The sequence below is a fragment of the Nymphalis io genome, chromosome 19 (assembly GCF_905147045.1).
Source record: "Nymphalis io chromosome 19, ilAglIoxx1.1, whole genome shotgun sequence".
NCBI classification, from domain to species: domain Eukaryota; kingdom Metazoa; phylum Arthropoda; class Insecta; order Lepidoptera; family Nymphalidae; genus Nymphalis; species Nymphalis io.
Window position 1 is genome coordinate 4,223,177 of NC_065906.1, and position 21,565 is coordinate 4,244,741.

Genomic DNA, 21,565 nt, shown 5'->3' on the forward strand with positions numbered 1-21,565 from the left:
ATATAGATTCATATCGAAATTCCGTGATTACTATCATATTAATAAATACTACAATCAATTAAAAATTTGCTTTTCATTTAATTGAAATACTAAAAAATATTGAAATCATTGAACATAAAGATATATAACAATTGAGATTGAATAATGAAGCTGGTTATATGACGAATTTAGAAACAAACTACACATGCAGAAAATAAAAAGTATGAACGTGCTATAATATAATGATTTTTATAATACACTTACCTTAAAATTCAGTAAGACTTACTATATCGTAATGTAGGACATAATTGATCTAATATAAGCTACTAATCATATTAATTTAAATGTTATAGTGGAATAAATAAACTCATGTACACGTAATGTTTTCAAGGTACGTAAATCTTGAAAATATTACACTTCTTTTTCTGGCAGTCGTGTAATAGATAGATATTAGTGTAGCAAAACAGCATTAAGTATTAAAAATAAATAACAACATTGATAATTAACGTAGTTATTTATTTAGGCTATTGAAAAAGTATCGTATAAAAATAATTAAAAGTTTTAGCGTAGAACATTTTTAATTATTAGCAAATGTTTATGAATAAAAATTGGACATTTGCATTGGAATTTATAAATTTAACTTTACTTTGCATATGTATAACACATGCGCAACAAAATAGTAGCGAAATATTTTTTATTTATTTATCATTCAATCGATTAAATTTGGTAAATGATGTTATTTATGATTATAAATGTATTTTAAACAAGTTAAAGTTTTACAACTCTTTATAGTATGCTTTAGTATTAAAATCGTAAACAATTTATTAACGTGTAAGTGTGTGGTGAGCCTTGCCGACAGGTTTTGTTGCCACATTCCCAAGGGGTCAACTTAGTAAATGAATCACATTATTATAACCAACTTTAAAGTACATTGAGGACAAGCCACAGTTACACATGCAAAATAGAATCACGTGTAAGGAAGATATATACAATCATAGGGGAAACATGTTTGTATTGGTAAAACCATAACAAATATCGATATACCTAAAACGTCATTAAATGCGTAACAATTATGAAATAAATATAAATAAATCGTTACTAAAACATATGCCAATTATTGCGTTTGTCTAGCGCAATTTTAAATAACGCAAAAGTAAAAGAAAACTAAAATAAATTTAATGTCTCACTGATAGGCACAGGCCTCCTCTTTTTAAGAGAGGATTTGGAATTTATTTCACTACACTGCCCAAATTTGATTGGTTGATTAACATGTGGCAGATTCTCATCATGTTCACGATGTTTTTATTCATCATCAAGCACGATATGAATTCACAGTGATGTCAATCAATAGTCTAGTGGCCGATCCCGATGTCCTGAATTCAAATCCCAAATCGGACAAGTTATTGAGTTTTTCTGTCGAAGATTCTCAGTCTATTTCCTGTGCTGTTGGCTAATCTCTCTTGCCGCCGTGGCCGAAATTTGTCAGACCTTCAAATGTCAGTGAACTTAGTGACAATTAATACATAAATAGTGTATAGTCAAATGTACAAAGACTAAATATTAATAGTAACAATAAAACAGTAGTACTGTTTTTACTACTGCGTGAAACGCTTATATGAGCTTCCTACCTAGTATGCTCAATTATGTTTTAATACTCTAAATCCTATTTCAATCAAAGAAGGTTATGCACTACAAAATGTTCTTGATTAATATATCTTTATTTATAATAGCACTGACATTCCACTGATACTTATTTTTTAAATTTGCTTTCAAAGTTTCCATAACAACTTCGCCAATATGCAAGACGCCATTTTATCTCGAATCCAAAATGAAAATCCTAGGTTATTACAAGATCTCGACCAATGATATCAATTCAATGTTGACATTAAAGTTGTTTCTTTATCGTTACTCATATACATATTTATAATAGGTCTCCGACATAGACCCTACTCTCCTTGGTCTCCTTGGTATCCTTGGTCTCCTTGGACCATGGTCCTCTGTCTTATTGACAAATATAAAGATACTATATTATCAAAGATGATATTATTTTGCATTAATGAACTTGGTATTAGGGCTTTTTGCAAGCATGCAAAGAATATTTTATTTAAATAATATAGGGATTTCCCATACATATTTGTCATACACGTTCATTGAAAATTGTAATGCCTCTCCAATTATCAAATTTGATTAAGTTTTTTAGAATCAACTCGCATTCATTAAGCGGTAATCTTCATTGGTCTTACCTAAAGTTGTTAAAGACTTTTTCCGAGTAACAGTCACTTTATGAAACAGCATTTATAATATATTTTTTATATATAATAAGCCCATATATTCTCTAAAACAGTGCACAAGTAGAGGCAATTTGAATCTTCGAACAGTCTTAACAAACTCAATAATTTTAATGCCAGTATAAATTCTATCTAACTCTTACATTTATCTTTATAATCAATACCTAATAAATGTGACAAGATATATAACTAGCCAAAATTTAAATATAGGTACATAAAATATAAGCAAGTTTATTTAAACAAATAATTTGATTTGCTCTCGGGAGTTGTTTCCAAAAATGATTATATGTGTACAAATATCGCATACGCCATTCATTTTATATGCATAATGCGTTATTACTATAACGCTTGAGTTTCCTTTTGGAAACAGAATACTATAAAAATAACAAATAAAGAGCCGAGATGGCCCAGTGACTAGAACACGTGAATCTTACCCAAAGATAACGGGTTCAAGACCGTAAGGAAAGTTGCGTGTCGAATGATTCTAATACATGTGTATCCACCTACTCGCAGTTGAGCAGCGTTGTGGAATAAGCCCGTATAAGAAGAAGACTTGCCCAGCAGTGGCACTTTTACTTATTTAATCAAATACTGCTAATAATATTCAATAGTGAGCAAACCTCGTGATTCATTATGTTCTTTTTTAAACCACATTCTGACCCATATTTAACTTTATTACGCATAATAATTAATACTAACTTAATGTTACTTCGCACCTTTGAAAATTTCCTTTCTTGTCAAATGTCTAAATAATACAATAAATATTATGCGGCTTATACAGTCATAAGGAATGAATTTCTAACATAATATGAAAAAGAACCCAGAAAAAATATGATTCATAGACTTAAAAACCAATGTTAATTTAAATTATCTCAGTACATGGAATACCAGTATCATTATATATAAGAAAAAAACACTATTCAGGAATATTGTAAGGTCAGACAAAAAAAAGAGAAAATAACTAATGTAAGGGTCTGCGTAAACCAAGATTTGCAAAATCATTCTCTTGATGAAAAAAGCTATGTTGCTGGTCACGATGGGCATTGTTTCGTATTTAGTACAAATATAGACACATACATATATGTGTACATATAGGGTTATTACATAGAGTTAATATATATAGGCTGAATTTTAACCTTTTTTATTAAGCAGCTACTAAATTACAACAATGAGAATAAATCTTGGCTATATCTAATAAGTGGTAATTTAAATAATGTTTATCATTGCTGTTTTGTTTGTAGTTTCAGACTATGGTTATTGAGCTTTCTTCTTTAGTGGAGATTCATCGTCGTGAACAGACTGTACTCGAAAACCACTATCTACAATGTATCGTTGATGTATAGAATAGAAATAATCAATATTTGGGCATATACAATGTATAACCTAACGTCGATCTACATAATTGTCTTATGATCCTTCCAAATGACAGAAGTTTGCGCGTTTATCATTTAAAAAAACCCTTATCGAAAATGTCACAGTAACAGACGATGTTACTGTGAAATGAACTGTGAATTGTTAAGTATCTCAGGACGAGTTGCCATTTATGCGTATTCTAAGACGTATGTACAATGGAGAACGTTCCGAAGAATCTGCAAGGTGTTTTTATTCATATTTCATTATCATCATCGTTTCATTTCTATTATTTAGTATTGGTCGATTGTACGTACATCAGGTGCGTACGTGAAAATTTTTGAGCCTGCCGTTTTTTCTTTGCTCTATAAAAATATGTTATTGGTGATTAAAGTAAGTAAAATAAATTAATAAGTTAATTAAGTACATTGTTTGCATTATTATATCCCCGGAGTTTTAAATATAGGAACACGAACATTGCGATCTTTTAGGTTTTGGATTTCGGAACGCACTGGTATTGTCACAGTGACGTTATGACAGCCACATTAGGCATAATATGTCAAAATAGTCAAATATTGCCGAAAATACAAAATTAGGATGATCTCATTAGAAAGCAATGTAATTTTTATTCATATCAACTAGTCCCTTTCAACCTAATTAAGTGTTTTTAAGTGTCTTAGCAATGCAACAATCACCGTTTGAAAATATTTTTAATATTATTGGTGGACTATCGGAGGGGAATGAAAAACCTATGAAACATGGGTTCTATAATGCCTTTGCCCTATTTATTCTAGCGATATGCTGTGCGGCCATCTATGTGTTATTTTTAATCTTGGAGCCCTTTTTCAAACCGTTGTTTTGGGCTCTACTCGTTGGTTCACTACTTCATCCCTTCAAATACAAATTATCAAAAAAAATCAAAACATGGTTTGAAGATCTTCGAAAATCAGATTCGTCTGTGATATATGGTTTAGTGTTGATACCTGTAAATGTAATCAATTATGCATCGGATACAGTAGGACATCAATTCAGAGAACATTATAAGGTAATTATTAAGCATCAGTAATTTCTATTCTTGACTATTACTCAGAACTCTGACTCAAAGTTTTATTAGCATAATTAGGTTGAAGAAAATTAAAGTAGTGTGACGATTGGTTTCCCATTGTCTACTATTTATTAATATTTTATTTGTATTGTAAATATATTTTTTCATTCTTTGATAATGTTTCTTTTTAATAACTATTTAGAAAACAAAAATAATAACATAATAATAATAGTAAAAAGTATGAAATGAATTGTTCAACTTTATTAAGTCTACAATTATTGTTTCAAATAATACACACACTTTAATATAATATTATTTAATTTCAGACTGTTATAGGGTTGCTATCTGCAATATTTATATTACCTTGGCTGTACGGTGCCATACCACGCAGTTTCTGCTGTATCTTCTGGCAGTTGGTCAGCTTCATCAGTTTTACGACAACTCTTCTTATAAAACTATGCAGCTCTTACATTGTGAGTACTTTTCTATTCAATATTAAAAATATACAAAATTATTTTTTAAAAATTTAACATGACAAAACAATTACTTTAAAGAAATTATATATCTTGAATTTTTTTTGCAGTAATAAACCTTATTTATTTGTATTATTAAAAATAAATAATAATTGCAGACAATGACAATAGCCATTGCATATATGATAAGCATATACTTTCTATGGAGTCCATCAAGAGCTGGAATGTTCCGGACAACCTCTCATATTCTCTGGCTAGTAATAGCAAGCTTCTTAGCTAATTTGGCTGGATCATTCAAAGTGCATATGTTTATACTCCTACAAGCAATTGGTATCACAGGTTTTGTACTAGAAGTTTTACATATACACAAGCAACTGTTAACTCGAGGTTTGTACAATCAATATTTATTTTATAACATGTATGATTTGTATTTAAAACATTGACATTATTAAGAACAATATGTAATAAAATATCTACAATTTCTTTATAAAATTAATTATTATTTGTTTAAAAGCTAAGATATGTAATGCTTTTATATATTTTAAGGATTATCCAAAAATGATTTCTGTACAAGCTTATATATTTATAATGAATATTAATATATAACATTTTCTTGTATATAAGTCACTTAATTCTAACTAATAAGTTTCTACATACTAGATCCTGAGGCATCAATGATCAAAGCTGTCCAGGTTGCTTTAACAAATCGCCAGCAAGAAAGTCTTACACTTGAGAAGATAGATGAAAAGCCGGAAGAAGTGCCAGAAACAAGTGACAAAGACTCTACACCAGACATAGATTCCCCTTCCCCCATTACACCAGATACAATCACAAAGAGGGGAAGTTGGACAGGAAATGAACCTATTCAAAGTTCTCCAAGACAAGCCAAAATGTTATTTAAAACTAGAACCTTATCCGCCCTTCCATTACCAAATCCGAAAACGAAAACTGCTTTTGAAAATCGACTTTTAGCTTCATTCAGACAAAGGTCTTTGGATGAAAATTATATCAGAAATAATTTTAATGATGACGAAACAGCTCTTTATTTCAAGCTTCTATTTTTTGGGTGCCTTTGTATGCTTATCTGGAAATATATTTGGCTACTACCCGTCATGTTATTCTTTCTAGCAATCCATGTAATCAAGAAATCGCTAAATTTCTTTGGTGTTTGGTTATTCTGTGAGAATCAATACAATAACATAATGTCTAAAGTCGGAAGCTGGTGGAATGACAGGTACTATTAATAAATTATTCTCCTCCTATTAACTATTTTTTATTAATTTTTTACTTGGTGGTACATACATACACATCTTTCTGTCAAACATCAATACTTCTTTCATTCTTGTGTCTTGGTTTAAAGGTTGAGTGAGCCAGAGTAGTTACTCTGGTCCGTAGTTACAGATGTAACATCATAGTTTCCAAGATTAGTGGCACATTGGCGATGGTGTCCACTTAGCACTTGGTAGCCCATGTGCCAGTCTGCTTCACTATTATTATTTATATTATGATATTTTTTATATAAACTGGTTTAGAACATCTTAAAACTATTTGTATCTGTCAAGAAGGGTTGAAAATGAATACATAATTATTATTTTTTAAAATTAATAACGAGCAGTAGAAAAAAAATTGTTCTATTACTTAAGGTCATAAGACATTGTTATAGTAAAAACTCAATCTTTTTTCTGTCTATTTTTAGAAAATCGGCCCTAATCCCAGCTCAAGTCCGAGGTGTTGGGAAGATGCTGTCCATCTGTAACAGGAGTGTTATAGATATGGCATATGAGTCAGTGGACACAGTATCAACTTGTATTGTCATCATAGGACTAATATTTTTTGTAGTGGTCACTACAATATTTATTTGTATACAGGTAGATACATCTTAATACTTATGGAAGGTAGTACATGTTTTTGTAAAGATTATATGGGTGATAAATTTTTTTTTTGGTGGTAGAGCTCTGTGCAAGCTCGTCTGGGTAGGTACCACCCACTCATCAGATATTCTACTGCAAAACAGCAGTACTTGGTATTGTTGTGTTCCGGTTTGAAGGGTTAGTGAGCCATTGTAATTACAGGCACAAAGGACATAACATCTTAGTTCCCAAGGTTGGTGGCGCATTGATGATGTAAGCGATGGTTAACATTTCTTACAATGCCAATGTCTATGGGCGTTGGTGACCACTTACCATCAGGTGGCCTATATGCTCTTCCACCTTTCTATTCTATAAAAAAAAAAATTACTTGTGCTAGTATGCAGAAGTGGGGCAGAGATTGCTGGGTGGAATTCTTGGAAATATATTTAAAAAAATCTTGTGTTGTGTAAATCAATAATCAATTAATATAAGAGTGCAAATGTTTAAAAAGGCCACGGCCAAAATTTTTCAGAAATATTAGTCATTTTAATCAGTAACAAAAGTGTCAATCCAAGAGTAAATTATTCTTTAGTAAATCAGTATTTTTAGAATCCGATTCTGCATAATCAATATCTGATGTTATACTATATTAATAAAAATATATTGCCAGGAACTTATATATATTTTTTCTTTTCCAGATATATTCTGAGGCGATAGTGGTGGTACAGCTTAGTGGTAGTCTCTTGAACAGTACTTTTGTACAGAATAGCGAACTACACGCATACCTACCCGAGGGCTGGGAGGAAAAATTGGATTCTCTTATCGATAATGCGTACACTTATGGACGAGAAGGAATTTCTACAGGGGTAAGTATTTACTAAATTTAAATTAAAAATATATACTGATACTTTTTTAGACGTGACGAAAGCAAAATTTCAATGTTTTTTTATTTTTTTTTTAATTTATCTATTTTATTTCATATAGACTAACAAATATTTTTAGTCGAGCATTACCACCTACATATTGTCGTATTCATACAATCTGACATTTAATTTTACGATTTTTGTTATCTTTATTAGATATATAAAAGGTATACAATATTATGCCAGAAAAAAAAATATGTTTCTTGAAAATTGGGTTATAGATATATTGCATAATATGTTTATTTTTTTTAAAGCTATATTTTATCTTATCACTATAATATTAATTCTTTCTGTGTGAAATGCTGAAAAGACAGCTTCAGTATGCTTCTTTAATCAATATATATTTACACTCAGCATAAAAAAAATTATTGCTGTAAATGTCAGTGTACATTTTCAAAGTGTAAGTTAAAAGTTTGACAAACCAATCAGCACTAAATTATCAAACGATTCAAAATTATTCCAAGTTAAGAAATAAAATATAAGTTTTCAAAATTTCTTATCACTCAGCCGTGGTCTAGTACTAAAATAATTAATTTAAAATAATCAGTGTTGGTTTCCTTTACTATCTCTAAAGCCAAGCTATATCTACTATAAGGTATATATGACCTTATAAAAACATTACTCACACATATATCCCACATGTATATACAATGTAACACAATATACATAAAAAATGTCAGGTTATCAATTGACTTAATATTTATAAACATATTTATTTGTATAAAAAATCATTAAAAACATAGGTAGTTATCATTATTTATTATACACTACTGATTATAATTGAATAGTAGGATGCACTAATCCTTAGCATATTATTAGATATATATAAATATATATATATATATCAGAATATTTCCCAACTCCTGCTGTATTTTCACGACGTTTTTAACACGAAATTAAATCGATAATACATATTTAATACTTAAAAACTCTAATGTGCGAACATGAATTCGCTACTTATCTAAAATGAACCGAAACCGAAACAGCTTGTGAATGTCCCACTGCTGGGCTAAAGGCCTCCTCTCCTCATTTTGAGGAGAAGGTTTGGAGCTTATTCCACCACGCTGCTCCAATGCGGTGGAATACACATGTGGCAGAATTTCAGTGAAATTAGACACATGCAGGTTTCGTCACGATGTTTTCCTTCACCGTAAAGCACGAGATGAATTATAATCACAAATTAAGCACATGAAAATTCAGTGGTGCTTGCCCGGGTTTGAACCCACGATCATCGGTTAAGATTCACGCGTTCTTACCACATCTTTTATTCTAATAAGCGTTCATACTGAACAGAACATAAATCAAGCTAAATATAGCATGGCTACTACCTCATTTTTGTTGTTTTTTTACAAGGTTGTTACTGGCAACAATAGAAATTAGTTTTTAAATGTTTTTAACATCAACTTTTTTAAATATAAAAGTTACACTAATGTATTAATAAAAAAACTTCAATACATTTTTATGGCCTTGTAATAAGAGCCGTTGGTTCTGATTATGTTGACATAATTAAAAAATAAACATACGGTATATGTCCGTCTTAAAATATTTAATTCTTACAATTTCAAATTTACATCAATTTGCATGAACATTTCTAATAGTAAGACATGCGTAGATTCCTAAATAAACAAACAAAACATCCCTGTTTAAAATTAATAAAAATAATATATTTATTTTTCTATGCAACCCTTTGGGCCACATCAGATAATGAGATACGTAAGTTACATTTAAATAATTATATGTTATTTATAACATGAAAACTTATCTATGCTGGCTTATGTCAATTTATAACACTCGTGTCGTATGTTTCATGTTTTTAGTAATCTACGAAACTAACAAAATATCAGCTGCCGCAATTCGTATATTAACATAGCATAGTACCTATATAATTACTAGTTTTTTCGCCCACGTGAGGGCAGGGAAGGGGGTCAGATAACCTATGTTTTGTCTGCGCCCCTAACAAGATTTATTCAAAATTTCATTATGATCAGTTGAGTATTTAAGGCACGAAACAAAAAACAAACAAATAAAGTCACTTTCACATTTATAATATTAGTAAGGACGGCACAAGTACAATAAATTCTAAGACGCTCCAAAGATAATGTAATGTTTGCCATTTATTTTGTTGGAGATATTCAAATATTTGACATTATTAGTTATATGTAGTAACAGCCGTAAAAAAGTTCCAATACGGGATAAAAGACTCTTTTCCCATTGAGGTGAAGGCTTGAAGCTAATTTCATCATTCTGATTAGTATATGTTTTTTTGATATACATACATGGTGGCAGAATTACATTCGAACCAAGAAGGTCTTTTTACGAAGTTTTCTTTCTTAAGCAAAATAAAGAACTTACTTGAGTATTAGTGCATGCCCTAAATATAATTATGCTGATTTTCGGCTTAAATCCACTAGATCTATACAATCAGTGAAAAACTGCGTGATTATTATTTTAATAATAATAATATTCCTGCGTGTTAAACACTTAAGCGTCTGTTACAACGTTTCAATGTAAGAAAAAAATATTTCACAAAAATAGGTTAAAAGCATTCTCAAAGAAGGTGACCCGGAAAAAATAGCACGCGTTGAACAACAAGTCTTGGAAATATGGGACCGAGTCTATCAGAGTTGGGTTTCTGGAACGTTCGCTGCACAGATGGGTCCTCAAGTTGATGGTTCCGCCGTTCAGGATTCTTGGGAAAATTTTGTCAACGATGTCGGTGCGCCAGGTGAGTGCCTTTTGTATAAATTAATGAAATGTCAGAATTGTTTCGTTCTTCTTAGTAAAATTTTAAAATTTTTGGTCATGTTTTTTATATTATTGTGAAAAATTTTATTAGCAAACTCTACCACCAAGAATAGATTCAACATAATCTTGGGTGTATGTGAATGACTCAGTAAAATTAAATACCCAAGAAACAGTGAGATGTAACAGATAATGTTTTATAATAAGTAAATTATTTTCTGATATATATATATATATATATATATATATATATATATATATATATATATATATATATATATATATATGTATATATATATCAGAAATATCCTGAGACAACCATTCCCGAGTAACGCCTTTAAATATCCTACTACACAAAAGTTTCTTCTCTTAAGAAGATTTGGGGGTTTATCCCAATAACTATATTATATAGTTATAAAACAAGTATGCAGTAAATGGTTTAAAAATTGCTTCACGATAAGCAAGTTGCTCCAACACAGAGGGTTGGAAATCAATAACTTAAAATATGTTCAATCGTCATATCTTCGAGTTTGCCTAAATTATTTTATTCCAGGTATATTCGACTACAGCGGAATAGTATCTTGGGTTAAAGCAAATGTTGGAACTCTTAGTGCCATAGCAACCAATATCTGGGCACCGTTGGCCAGTAATGTGTCTCTGTTGGCCGGATCATTGGGTGCGTTCACTTCCTTGTTGCTGTGTGGAGGAGGCGCTATTATAAATATGTTTATTAATTTGGTAAGTCTATCTTAAACTTGCAGATGTTTTCATGTTTTATAAACAAGATTATAATGGCACATGCCCGTATGCTTCTGATGCTAAACAGGTTCTAGCCTGAATGGTGAATAAAAGGAAAAAAAGGTAACAGTCCATGTGTCCCACTACTATGCTAAGGCCTCTTCGTTAATTTGAGGAAAAGGTTAGGAGCTTACTTTACCACGCTACTCCAATGAGGGTTGGATAATACCACGTGTATTATCCAGCAGAAATTTAGTTCGTCACATGCAGCTGTCCCCACGATATTATGTGAACCAGTGTTATTACAGCTGCATTAGACATAACATTTCAGATCCTATGGTTGGCTGCGTATTAGCTATATAAGAAATGGATTATATTTTTTACAGTGTCTGCCTATGGGTGAAGATACTTACCATTCGGCCATTTTGCTTAGTTACCTTACTGAAATTAATAAAAATAGACTTACATTTGGAAGCCTAAAAATTTATTTATTTTATTATTTGTCATCAGGTGGTGTTTTTCACGACACTGTTTTATCTGTTGGCTTCGAGCAACGCCCTCTACAAACCCGTGGAAGTTATCACACGGGTTCAACCTAATTTCGGTCCTAGGCTGGGTATCGCTTTGTCCGTCGCTATTAATCAGGTGAGTTAAATTATTCAATCATTTTTCAAGTATGCAGGCAATTAAATACAAGCCCTATAGAATATATATTTGATGAAATTAAAAAACAAAAGTACCACATATTTATAGCCAATATTCTAACGACAAATAACTTAGTAGTATGATTAGGTATCCTAACCTGAATTTCATCCTTATTAGTACATGTTACAAATAAAAGATTGTTTTTAAAAACGGTTATTTTTATTCGGTTACAATTAAAACGTGTTGTTACATTACAGGTGTTCAGAGCATCTTTCAAGATGGCGCTGTTTTACGGTCTGTGGACGTGGTTGGTTCACAACTTGTTTGGAGCCAAAGTTGTTTATTTGCCATCTGGTAAGGAAATATTTATTCTTATTTTGATCTAAAAAGTAACAGGCTGAATATGTCCCACTATTGGGCTAAGGCTCCCAACCTTCTCCTCTTTTTGAGGAGAAGGTTGGGAGCGTATTCCAGTAGGCTGCTCTAATGTGAACTGGTAAACAAATATGTAGTAGATGCAGGTTTCTTCATGATGTTTTCCTGCACCGATAGGCACATAAGAATTTACTCGCCGAGTTTGAACCCACAATCTTGGGTTAAGATTCACGTATTCTAATAGTGGGCTATCTTGGCGGGCTATATGTATGATTGTGCTTAAAAATAAAAAAATATTATTGTTTTTGTTCTTATTCTATGCGTTCATGAAGCCATTTATCCGATTGTGTTGAAACTTTACAGTTTTTGTTGCGTGATGACTTCAAACAACGTTCCAAGAACGTGCATAGGCATGCATACGTAACTGGCGCGTAAAATGTAATGTAAAAAAACAAAGATACATTACAATGCATGTCGACATTAGTTAGTTAATAGTAAACGCAAATACAAACAGGACAAAGGAATCAAAACTGTGCAAAGTTTAGACTTTTCTTTCAAACTGAGCATATTAACACAGCGTAGGCATATAATATGCTAAACGTCCATTGTCCCTTACACGTTGAGGGTCCGTTCACACAGACCGGCTCGGAGAGGAGAGCAGATTTTTATCACGTTGGAAACAGTGTTTTGAGTGATTGTAGTAAAGTTTATTTTTGCATTTGCACCTTTTTTGTCATTAAAAATGCCTGAACGCGCTTCGTGTGAAGTAATAAAAGGAGCCGACCGGCTCCGCTTGCGTGCTCTTTCTCGCTCGCACCCGCTTTCAGATCTCTTCCAGCCGGTCGATGTGAAATAGTTGGCGGCTCCGCTCCGGCCAATTCCAAGCGTATACGACCCGGTCTGTGTGAAAAGAAAAAAGCAGGCCGATGCTCTCCGAGCCGGTCTGTGTGAACGGACCCTGAGATGCAACTTTACTTACTGTTTTTGTCGAACAAAAAAAACACTCAGAAATTTTTAAAACTGCTTTTACTACTCTCTATTACTCATATAATAAACTAATAAATTACAAAAACCAAAAAAACGTACGGAGAATGTGTATCGAACTAATATTTATTAATACGTACTAGATTCTACTTTCCGTTTGTTGACTATTATTAATAAAATAACTTATTATGTCTATTTAAAATTTTTACGTTCTAAATATTTAACGTATAAGTATTCGTCTAAACAAATGTGTTTTACATCCGGACACTCTTAAGTAATAATAATTAGGTAATTTACTGGTGGTAGGGCTTTGTGCAAGCTCGTCTGGGTAGGTACCACCCACTCATCAGATATTCTACCGCAAAACAGCAATACTTGATATTGTTGTGTTCCGGTTTGAAGGGTGAGTGAGCCAGTGTAATTACAGGCACAAGGGACATAAAATCTTAGTTCCCAAGGTTGGTGGCGCATTGGATATGTAAGCGATGGTTGACATTTCTTACAATGCTAATGTCTAAGAGCGTTGGTGACCACTTACCATCAGGTGGCCCATATGCTCGTCCGCCTTCCTATTCTATAAAAAAAAAAAAAAAACATAAAATACTGTTCGGTATTTTTTATTTATTTGACGTTATATAACAAACTCTCCGAGGTCCTATCATATATATATAACTTTCTAAAAATAGACTACGCTATCGTCTCGCGGTGTCCTTTACAGGGCTAGTGAGTTTACTTGTTCAAATCTAATTGTTAACAATATTAATAATTATACTATTCATTTAAATAAATTATTTTTAACATACATGTAATGTAATATTCAACATCTAAATATGCCTTAGACAAGTAGACTTTTACCAGAACCGTAATTTTGAGAAATCATAGCAAATTCTGTTATATATAACATTAAAAATCAAACTTTGGCTATGGAATGTATAAATATTATGTAAAACCCTTAAAAAGCTTATAATGTTAAAGTTAAAGAGTTTAGAAAACTATGCGAAATCTTAATAAATATTGGCGGTGTTCACTAATTAAAATTATTTTTAACTATTACAGAGACTACGAATTTTAAAATTATTATTTAATACAAGATTTTAAAAATATTTTCCCAAAACGGAGTAACAATTATTTAGAATTAACTTCCTGTATTTTTTTTTAATTAATCTCGTCCGAGGTCATTGAGCCCTCGATTAATTCGGTTACACTCTCAACTGATAAATAATTTATTATTTATTTTTTACTTGTGACATTTTAGTCAATTATCTCACGATGGAACTCATTCGTGATCCGTGTCACATTTTTATAACTCGTCTTTTCCGCGATATATATAAAATTGTTATTACATAATTTCTATGCGATCATGTCTAGGAGTATTTTTCTATTTATATTTATTGCAATAATTCGTTACACTTGTGGTGTCAGGATTAACTTTACGAATTGTCATCATCCCGAATGGTCTTGTGTCAATAATGTTCCGAATGAGATCATTTACACATGTGCGGTGCTTAGAAATGATGTAAGTATTCATTTTAAATAAAACTTCAATATCAATACATTACATTACATAAATTTTAATATAGTTCTAAAAACTTTTTTTTTTGTTTAAGGATTTCATTATTCATCTAAAGGATTTTTACACGGATCATATACACTCGGTCACAATTCAGAATTGTAAAGACCTACGTGTAGTTTTAGACTGTCCAATATTGCAAAGACCGTCGCGGTTACAAAAGTTCGTAGTTAAAGATTGTGGTAGATTGGAATTCGTTTCACTATCTGCTAGCTCCTTGTTACAAACACCGCCTGAGGTGAAGATGGAAAACATAAGAGAAATCGTATCGTTTCCAAGAAACATGTTCAAATCACCAATCACAAATACTGAATTGAAATGTATGGGAGCTTCATATTACAGAAAGATTCATATTGTAAATAGTATTATAAATTCCATTCACACTAAAGCAATTTACAATGTGAGTGGCATTAAAAGTGTTGAATTCGAAAATGTTACCATAACAGAAATACAGAGTGAAGGTATTGAAGTTATTACGGGCAACGATAATACAATTTTTGGTCTTATTAACAGCAGAATTGAAAAATTTGAATTTAAAGGCATAACAATACGAAGTTCCACGGCAAGGATATTACACAGCGCCTTTAGGGATATCACAGAAAACGCAATCAATGTAACAACAGATAACCTGTACATTATAGGGAATACTATTAAAAGTGTCAGCGCCTATGGATTGAATACGAAATCTATAAACACCGATGTTACGGACAATAACATCGAATTCCTCAAAAGGAATGCATTAGCAAAAGTGAAATGCCTTAGGAAAGTAACGAACAAGAAACGTATGCATTTCATCCGCAACGAAATAAAAAATGTAGAGCCGTATTCGCTTTATTTTGACTTCGCGAGTTGTAAATCAGCGGGTTCGCAAATTGCTTTCAGGGAGAACAAAATTGACTGCAAATGTCCAAATATCGCATTCCTTAACTCCCAATCGAGTAATGAACAAAACAGTCTAATTTTAAATTTGACCAATAACAACACGTGCTTGGTCACATCCTGCGTGCTGCCCGTCGAAATCGTTAAGTTATTAGAAAGCGACATGTGCCATTTAAACCTTGACCCCCAAGTTATGTGTTTTCTCTACAACGATAAGCATTCCACGATTAAAAATAACGAAGTGACTACAGACGATGACGTCACGGAACCAGCGCCTACATTTTACTTGATAAGACAAGCTAAGTCCCTCCACGGAGACGCGGGGGCCGCTATGACTGCAATCGATAAGGACGATCTTCTAAAAGACAGTCATTTAAATATGACCAACAGAACTATTATTAAAGTCGTATTCGATTCTTCGAAAGACTTCGTTGAAACACTACGTAGTACAAGTCGGACTCGAAACAGACCTATAGAAAATAAATCTCCATCTAAAGATGAATACGTAAGTCATTGTATTGGCACGCAATGCCGGAACACCGCTGCATACAATCGACAACGAGCCTTGGATTTTTACAAATACGTATACGCGCAGCTGCGCACGCCGAGACAGAGCGTTAACAAGAAAACTAAAACCTAATGAATGTTATCATTGTTCAATAATAAATAAATTCTGAAAATATTTTGTTGACTTTTTGCCCCGAATATAGTATCTTTTTAACCACATTGTTTACTGCAATAAAATATTAATCTGAACGGATTCACGTTAATGAGACGTCACACTTGTTATTGTCAACATGAGACTCGTTTCTTTAATAACATTTATTTGGCTATGCCTTACTAAATCATAGTGTACTAAGAGATAAATTTGGAGTCTCTTTTAAATAAAAAGCTGTAAGCTGTAAGGCTGTTTTTGGAAGCGCTTGAAAGACTTTCTCGTCGACATACTTTCTCGCTCTTCGAATACATTAATATACATTTCATCCAAACGTAAAGTAAATGCGTTGGAACGATCGTGATAGTTCCATATCAATATTAATTGGAAGTGTCTGCTTTGCGATTGAATTAATACTTTATGTAGTAATAACGACTTATTTTAATTAAAAATACATTATTTACTTAGAGATAAGTTGTTAATTTAATAAATCAATTATAGTATAAAACTATAATCCATTCCAGTGAAAAGTCGGTGCCGGATTCTAGTTTATTCAGTAACAGCCTGGTAATGTCTGTTAATGTCTGTTTGTCCTGAGTCTGGGTGTAATTATCTATATAAGTATGTATTTACAAAAGGAAAGTAGTATATGTAGTATATCAGTTGTCTGGTTTCCATAGCATAAGCTTTGTACAAGCTTAATTTGGGATCAGATGGCCGTGTGTGAAAAATGTCCCAGGATGTTATTATTATTATTATAATGTCCCACTGCTGGGCTAAGGCCTGCTCTCCCTTTTGAGGAGAAGGTTTGCTCCAATGCGGATTGGTAGAATACACATGTGACAGAATTTCGATGAAATTAGACACATGCAGGTTTCCTCACGATGTTTTCTTAACCGTCAAGCACAAGATGAATTATAAACACAAATTAAACACATGAAAATTCAGTGGTGCTCGTCTGGGTTTGAACCCACGATCATCGGTTAAGATTCACGCGTTCTAACCACTAGGCCAATTCGGATTTTTTTACAATAAATTATTAATTAATAATCATTGCTAAATTATTGTTGAATTTGCGTGGTTTCAGTTTTAGCAGCAGTTTTAGGCGCGGCACCATTCCTAGGTCCATACCTAGCTGGTATTCCCGCGGCACTGGATGTATGGCTTCAGGGCAGACCGATGGCAGCATGCTTGCTGCCCATAGCTCAAGCAGCGCCCATAGCTTTCCTTGATGCTGCGGTTTACGCCGAGATAAAAGAGTAAGTATTTTATTAGAATACTGTTTATATACTCGTATGATTTTCCTGAGCAAAAACGATCCAATTGGGTTTCATTACAAATTAAAGTGTTTCCTTAATATAATTTCAAATTTTAGTAAAATTGTTTATGAAGAAAGATGCCTTTTATATATATTTTTTTTTGTTTTAAAGTATGACGTCATTATTTTCGATGATGACTTTCAAGCTAGTCCTCATTGCAAAAATACAATATTTTTGAAATCTCAATTTAGAACACGCAATCAATTTCTTTTTTGTTTATTTTTTAATGAACCGAAAAAGAATATATATATGATAAATTATTTTATGGAAAAAATGATGAGGGAACAACAACCATACCATACAGATAATAAATATACAGGCATTGACGCTAGTTTCAAAATTAAAAAAAAGTTCAAAGTTTAAATCATAATTAAATTAGACAATCATTTTAATAAAGTTACCTTATCATATTTACAGTGGTGGTCATCCGTACGTAACGGGCTTAGCTATAGCCGGCGGTATCTTCTACTTGGGCCCAGAGGGAGCTATCCTGGGACCTTTGCTCCTATGTTGTATAATGGTGGTTCTCAACTTGTCTTCCACGTTCTTGAGAGATACTCCGTCTGAAGAACGAGCGGCTCTTCACTCGCGTGTCAGGTAAACTTGATGGATATTAATTGGAAACGTTTTACCCGCTGTCATATTACCGCCTTTGTCTTCATGCCATCACAAATTTAACGTAAGTACACACAATTTAAATGTTAAGAAATAATACATGATAACTTTTTCATTTCAATTGAAGTTGATTTATAAACGCACAAAAATGTTATATTAATTTGGATATAGTTTCCAGCCTTATTTTTTTTTGTTTTTTTTTTTTTTATTATTTGATAATGTAATAAGTCTAAAGTCTAATATATATTTTTAATAGTATTAAGTTATATTGTTTGATTAATTGAAGCAGTTTAGTGAATTGGCGTCTTTGCTCGCTTCAATAGAATATATTTTGATTATTTTGGAATATATTTTTTTATAAGTAGAATTTGTTTTCTTCTCATTTCGAATCTTAAAATGAATCATTTTTATGCGTTTTACTTCTTGCAATTTATAATGAGTATTTACTATAGAATAATTTTATTGAATTTTAAATAATAATTGCTGATTGTTTTTCATACTATTCATTGTTTAAACATTGTAAATAGATTCATCGATATTATACTATTTTTGTGTTACATGTAAACTTTCATATATTTTATATGTTTTCTTTATTTAGGTCGTTATTGGAATGTATTTTAAAGTGAGGTGTGTATTGTATCTAATATATTGTGTATATCGTGCACTTTCGTTTGTTCACTATTAACACAAGCTCGAACTGACACCAATACAAATATAACGTTTATAATATGGGAATTAGGTTCAAGTTGGCCTGAATTAAAAAATTCGGACTGAAATTTGTGCTAGCAACATTGTTCATGTGCTTATAAATTATTTCATATTTGACGGTGAAGGTAAACATTGTGGAGAAATTTTCATCAATTTCACATTTGGTTTATAATATAATCAAATAAAAATTATGCTTAAATGTTTTTCACGAGCACGCTAATGTAAATCTTGTTTTCTATTGGACATCAAACGTGTTGCACACCAGCAAACAACAAAAAAATAACCGAAGCATATCCATATCGAATATACCTCATCACAGCTAAATAATATTTTCCTTTAAATTCATATTGTTTTTAAAACCAATAACATATAAGGTATTTATTTTTTTGCATGGCTTAGTTTTATGCTAGATTTTTTTTTTAAACGAGGCGAGTATACATTATCTTCCTCGTACATATATTTGGTTTTTTGCATCATCTAGATATATAAAATAATGTAAAATTATTAATGTGAATTGATACTTAAAGAAAACCGGAAATCAGAAATAATATAGTACAAAATAAATATTAATATATGCTCACCTCTAATGTCCGGTTTCTATATCGAACGATTTTATAACAATAACCGAAAGTGAGTCACAAGCAATGATTAAAGACATAATTTTTACATCACATACATTACGATTTCGAAATTTAAGCCGTAGACAATTCTACCACGTAAGCAAATCGTTTCGTGAATATGGTGACCGGACAAAAAAAAATCATGCATGATATACAAAATTCATCACATTGGTATAAAATATATAAACTAAAACATATGGATATTTCTTTCCAGACTCGGTGCTTATCTGTGAACATGCATGGGCCACTAACATTAACAAGCGGAGGGAACTGAATCTTTAAAAATAAAGAATTATACATAAATGAGCCGTGAGAAATAATCTTGGCCTCCTTTATAAATATAATATGACAATTATTAAAATCAGTTCGTTAAATATCATGTTTATTACGCGTATAGTACTTTTCAATTTACACGTTTTACAATAAGTGTTTGAAGGAAATGCTCAATCAATATCTGATTTCCTTCTTCTATAATAATATATCTACAATATACGTCATACAAGATTCTAAACAAATTAAAAAAAAGCTTTACATAAATAAATTTGATGTTACATTTCTACTTCATCACTAAAGGGTATAAAGGCCTGGATCGAACGACCTTACTTAAAAACGTTGTCTGCTTCTATTAAATGTCATCAAAGATGGCAGAAAGAGAAATCAGTATTAACTAAACTCTCTATACAGCCTTTATAAATAAGGCCGCTAATATTTTACATAGTATATAAAATTATATGGTCGTATTTAAAATAATATTATATAATATATAAAATAATATTGATTTTAGTATAAAGTTAAGCCAAAGAGACGCTCATGGTTGCATGATAATAAAATACCGTGCATGCATACGAACGATATATTTTAGATAAATCTCAGTCTTTATTGTAAGTTACGTCCTTAATTTTCACAGATATATTTATAGATAGATAACGCGAGTTCTCTATTAGGTAAACTAACTTACTATTTGATAATAAACAAAGTAGGTAGTTTGCGTCTTTAGTTTGTGAACTGAAATGTATACACCATCCGTTCTTATCTGCCTGACCGTGACGTCATAAGTGACGTATGATAAATGACACGCTTTATTTTTATAAATTTACATTCTTGCGGTATCTATCTTAATATATTTCTGTGGCCAACGCTCATTGTGGGAAGGTTTACTTAAAAAAAAACAATTTAAAATGATTATGTCAAGCAACGAACGCTATACTTTATATATAATTATATATGTTAAATAATAATAAACATCTCATAAATATTGTTTTAATGTAATGACGAAGATTATGATATACATAATATATGTTATGATAATTTCAATAAAATTGATATAAGGTTTTCTAGCTACTACTAGCATAAAACTCAATTTTGAATATTAAATCGTATTCCTTTTTTAAATAAGGTTCTCAATATGAAAGATATTCAGATTTGATTTTAGTTATTTATCTGTGGTCAAAGTTTTATTGAAATTATTTTGATACAAGAGCTAATTTAGAACAATACTTACCTCACGGTGAAGCAGCTGCTACAAATGCCTTATAATATTAGGGCCAGCTTAGTTAATATTTAATCTGTTCTGTGACGTATTTAACTTTTTTTGAATATTCATGTGAAAAATTGTGTGTTATCAATCGTTAGGAAATAGGATCCTGTTAGTGTTTATTAAAATAACAGGATTATGAGATTAATTATCTATTCGTAAGTATTTAGAATTTTGATGCATATAATGCATTTGAAACGAGTAAAAAATCTGCTTAGATTTATTTTTTACTATGTTAATAATTTATTATTTTTCTACATTATATATATGTTT

General features: G+C 31.4%; 2 protein-coding genes across 4 annotated transcripts; both read left to right on the forward strand.

Annotated features, from left to right (window-relative positions):
* Positions 1 to 4,183: 4,183 nt before the first annotated feature.
* On the forward strand, positions 4,184 to 21,028 carry LOC126775763 (transmembrane protein 245). 3 transcript variants are annotated; one of them, XM_050497848.1, is made up of 15 exons: positions 4,184 to 4,662; positions 4,989 to 5,135; positions 5,294 to 5,522; positions 5,796 to 6,369; positions 6,832 to 7,003; positions 7,684 to 7,851; positions 9,610 to 9,621; positions 10,444 to 10,633; positions 11,204 to 11,388; positions 11,899 to 12,033; positions 12,291 to 12,387; positions 17,584 to 17,755; positions 18,233 to 18,412; positions 19,029 to 19,057; positions 19,973 to 21,028. In XM_050497848.1, exons 1-14 carry the CDS (start codon positions 4,300 to 4,302, stop codon positions 19,054 to 19,056), a joined length of 2,652 nt encoding a protein of 883 aa, XP_050353805.1. In that variant the 5' UTR covers positions 4,184 to 4,299; the 3' UTR covers position 19,057; positions 19,973 to 21,028. The 3 variants fall into 3 exon arrangements, with proteins under 3 accessions (XP_050353805.1, XP_050353806.1, XP_050353807.1); XM_050497849.1 differs by lacking the exon at positions 19,029 to 19,057; XM_050497850.1 differs by lacking the exon at positions 9,610 to 9,621.
* Positions 14,463 to 16,906, forward strand: LOC126775786 (uncharacterized). The gene is made up of 2 exons (XM_050497875.1): positions 14,463 to 14,908; positions 15,000 to 16,906. The coding sequence occupies exons 1-2, from the start codon at positions 14,753 to 14,755 to the stop codon at positions 16,479 to 16,481; spliced, it is 1,638 nt and encodes a 545-aa protein (XP_050353832.1). The 5' UTR covers positions 14,463 to 14,752; the 3' UTR covers positions 16,482 to 16,906.
* Positions 21,029 to 21,565: the final 537 nt, after the last annotated feature.